This window comes from Physeter macrocephalus, chromosome 1 (genome assembly GCF_002837175.3).
Source record: "Physeter macrocephalus isolate SW-GA chromosome 1, ASM283717v5, whole genome shotgun sequence".
In the NCBI taxonomy this organism is placed as follows: domain Eukaryota; kingdom Metazoa; phylum Chordata; class Mammalia; order Artiodactyla; family Physeteridae; genus Physeter; species Physeter macrocephalus.
In genome coordinates this window covers 104,136,806-104,140,776 of record NC_041214.2, presented here as the reverse complement: position 1 = coordinate 104,140,776, position 3,971 = coordinate 104,136,806, and the positions used below count along the sequence as shown (strand labels likewise).

The 3,971-nt window shown below is 46.7% G+C and overlaps 1 protein-coding gene across 1 annotated transcript in view; it reads right to left on the bottom strand.

Annotated features, from left to right (window-relative positions):
- Nucleotides 1–220: 220 nt before the first annotated feature.
- LOC102992148 (inosine-5'-monophosphate dehydrogenase 1-like) overlaps nt 221–3,971 on the bottom strand; it is a 5,820-nt gene continuing 2,069 nt past the window's right edge. Inside the window, 4 exon segments of the mRNA XM_024120322.1 lie at nt 221–381; nt 384–1,253; nt 1,256–1,666; nt 3,021–3,120. Coding sequence (XP_023976090.1) covers nt 221–381; nt 384–1,253; nt 1,256–1,666; nt 3,021–3,120 — 1,542 coding nt within the window.

Here is a 3,971-nt window from a genome sequence, read left to right as displayed (position 1 = left end):
GGGGCTCCCAGGGCAGCCCGGCCTGGGAGCCGTCCTGACCCTGTGGCAGAAGCCCAGGGAGGGGCCGCAGAGCCTCAGGGCTTCCCCTCCTCTCTCCCTGGAAAGGAGCTGGGGAACCAGTAGTGCAAATCTGTGGACGATTCAGTTATGGAGGGAGGCTGTGCACAAAGAGGGACCCTGGGACACAAACCCTCTGCCGCCTTGGCCTCCACCACCGTCCTCAGTACAGCCGCTTCTCGTAAGAGTGCAGGCCGTGGACACCACCCTTCATCTGAGCTGACATGGTCTGCTTCTCAAACTTGAGCTCTCCTGAGTACATCATGGACCTCAGGACAGACAGGCTACGGGCACCAAAATCATGGCAGCCGTGCTGGATCCCACTATGAGGTAGGGCACGAACTTCTGAATGGAGCCTTTGTCCTGGATGGAGCCTGAGACGCCCTGCATGATCTTCACCTTTTCTCCCTCGCTGAAGTACTGCTTCTGGCTGCTGCTGCTCTTCTCCATGGCGTCCAGCGAGCCCATGCCCCTGTACTTCTTGAGCCTCACACCATCCGAGAAGAAGTACTCTCCAGGGGCCTCCGTGGTGGCGGCGAGCAGGGAGCCCATCATCGTTGTGGAGGCTCCAGGGGCCAGGGCCTTGACCACATGCCCCACGGTCTGGATGCCACCATCGGCTATGACTGGCACCCCGAAGCGCCGGGTGTACTCAGCCACCTTGTTCATGGCAGTGCCCTGGGGCCGACCACAGGCCATCACTTCGTCTTGGGTGATGCAGATGGAGCCGCAGCCCATGCCCACAGGCAGCCCATCCACACCAGAGTCAATCAGGTTCTTGGTCTGAGCTGCTGTCACCAAATTTCCCCCAGTCACCTGCAGGTGGGGGTACTTCTGCTTGATGTGGTGCATCATGGCGATTTGATACATAGAGTTCCCTTGGGATGAGTCCAGCACTATGACATTAGCACTCGCCTGGGTGAGCAGGTCCAGGTGGTATTTGTCATCTTCATGGGTGCCCATGGCCGCCCCACACAGCAGCTGCTTGTGGGAATCCTTGGAGGCCAGAGGGTAGTCCTGGTTCTTCTTCAGGTCAGTGCGGGCAGTGATGGCCACTAGCTCGTCTTGATCATTGACAATGAGCAGCTTCCCTTTCTTGCCGTGCTGCAGGATCTCATTTGCCTCTTTCAGTGTCATACCCACTAGAGCCACCACCAGCTCATTCCACGGTGTCATCACCTCACTGAGGAGGGTGTGTGGTCCTTTTTGGTGAGGAAGTCGATGTCTTGGGAGGTGACGACTCCCACCAGCTTGCTGCTCATGGTGCCTGTCTCAGTGATGGGGATGCCGGAGAAGCCATGCTGGATCTTGGCCTCCAGTGCCTCGCCCACGGTGTGTGAGGGACTCAGCACCACGGGGTCCGTGATGAAGCCCTGTTCAAACTTCTTGACCTTCCGGACCTCGTTGGCCTGGAACTCTGGAATGCAGTTGTGGTGAATGAAACCAATACCACCCATCAGAGCCATTGCGATGGCCATGTTAGCCTCTGTCACAGTGTCCATGGGGGAGGAGATGAGTGGTGTCTTCAGCATGATCTTCCAAGTCAGGGCTGAAATCAGGTCCACCTCATCAGCTGTGAAGTCTATGAATCCTCGGAGAATCAGGAAATCTTTGTGAAGAGAGGAAAGTGAATGTTACTGGGTGAGGAGGGGTCCCTGAAAAGGGCAGGGCCTGCCATGCCAGGGGAAGCATCACAGGGGGTGGGGAGAGGAGCAGAGCCTCTGAGCCCCGTGCCATGTCAGGACTGAACCACTCTCATGCCCACTGCTAGCATCTTGTCGACTTTAGCCCCCGTTATTGTCTTAAATGAAACAAAAAACTGTAGATGTTATATGTACTACTAACGATAGATATCAGAAATGAAATAAATTGGAATTCCCTGGTGGTCGTGTGGTCAGGACTCCCAGCTTCCACTGCAAGGGGCACTGCTTTGATCCCTGGTCGAGGAACTAAGATTAGGCATGCTGTGTGTCACAACCAAAAAAAACAATGAAAAAAAATAATGTGAAAAAGAAATTCATATTTATTTACAGGTATAATGATTCTTGCATTGATAACGAAGAAGTAGCTATATGATTGCTTTATGGTAGCCTAGTAATTTACACAGTTGCTTCATGGTAGCCTAGCACATACACTAATGAATTAATAATCTGTAAGTGTTCATGTGCATAAGTTTTGATAAATTTTAACTTTTTAATAATGGATATGTGTATATTTTATGGCAGCAAATGATAAAATAGGCTAGTTCCTACATATATTTTATGCATTTGTGACATACTTAATTTTTTCTTATTTTTTTGATATTTTAGGCTATATAGTTTGTCTATGAATATTTTTCAAATTGTCTCAAATCTCCAAGAAATTTTCCAATATATTTATTGAAAAAAATCTGTATACAAGTAGACCCATGCAGTTCAAACCTGGGTTGTTCAAGGTTCAGCTGTATTTGGGAGGAAGTGAGATTTATCAGAAACAAAGTTGATTTGCCTCCTCTAGATGCTGAGTTGATATGGAGAGATTTAGCTCTCTCTGTGTGTGTGTGTGTGTGTGTGTGTGTGTGTGTGTGTGTGTGTATGCACCATGTCTTATTTCTCTCATTTATAAAATTCTGGCTACTTTTATGTTTTAATGTAGCATGGTGTGGAAGAGAGCTGTACAATCGAATTTTCTATGATGATAGTAGCCACTAGGCTCCTGTGGCTACTGAACTGTGGTTAATGCAAATGAGTAACAGAATTTTAAATTAAATTAAATGTTAATTAATTTAAATCTGAATAGCCATCTGTGTCTAATGGCTACTGTATTGGACAGTGCCGTTTTAGGCACTGACATACCAGCAATGCTCCCAATACAGTGAGAACTGCTAGGTTAACATGTATTGTAGGGGAATGGCTACTAAACACTGCTATTTCAGGTGTGAAACAACAAAATTCTCTCCTCTCTTACCCCAAGATAAATATTACCTGTCTCATTGATTTGATTAGTATCATGTGTTGTATCAACTCTTTCATTTTCTGTCTTTTCTCCATAAGAATGGCTAGCCTTGACTTCACTGTATTTCTTCTTAATTTAGCACATGTTTTTTGAGCACCTGTTATGTCTCAGTGCTGGGTATGCAACAGTGAATAAGAATGATCAGGTCCCTGTTCCCACAGGGAAGGGTTAGTGTGTCTACTCCCTAATCTCAACCTTCCCCCTCCCCATGTCCCCAGCATCTGGGATAGTAACAACTGGACATACTGCTAAATGAAGAAATAAAAGAATATTTCTAGATTATTCCTTTGAGATTCATTGTTTCTAGACTGTATGAGGAAGTTAATTGATCTTTTATGCTTCTACTGTCCTTTTCATTCTTCCTTTGTTCACTTTTTCCCTTCAACCAATTGAGTGCTTTGGTAGGGCAGCCTTATCCAAACTGAAGTGGCTGAAAATAAATAGAATTATCCTTCCATCATGCTATTTTTTTCTTCTTTACCTCTTGGTCTTTTTTTCTTATTTTCCACATTAAATTTGAGATAAGAGATGAGGAAGGGGACAGATGGCCAAGCAGAGGACTCATGGGCAGGGTTGTGAGGTGCACAACTCCAGTCCTTTTCTCTCTAATTTACTCTCTTTCCCCTTCAAGCAATGGATACACGACTGACGTTTCCCTTCATGTTCCTTCTATTAGAAGACTGTTTCCCAATATTCCCAACACTTGCCTCTTTCTACTCTAAAAAATTGTCTCACTTTCCTTTGAAGGACAGGTCAACATAAAAGAAAACTAAAAGTCAACCTTGAGGTCATTCATTATAAAGTTTACAATCTTTTTTTTTTTTTTTTTATTGCGGTACGCGGGCCTCTCACTGTTGTGGCCTCTCCCGTTGCGGAGCACAGGCTCCGGACGCGCAGGCTCAGCGGCCATGGCTCACGGG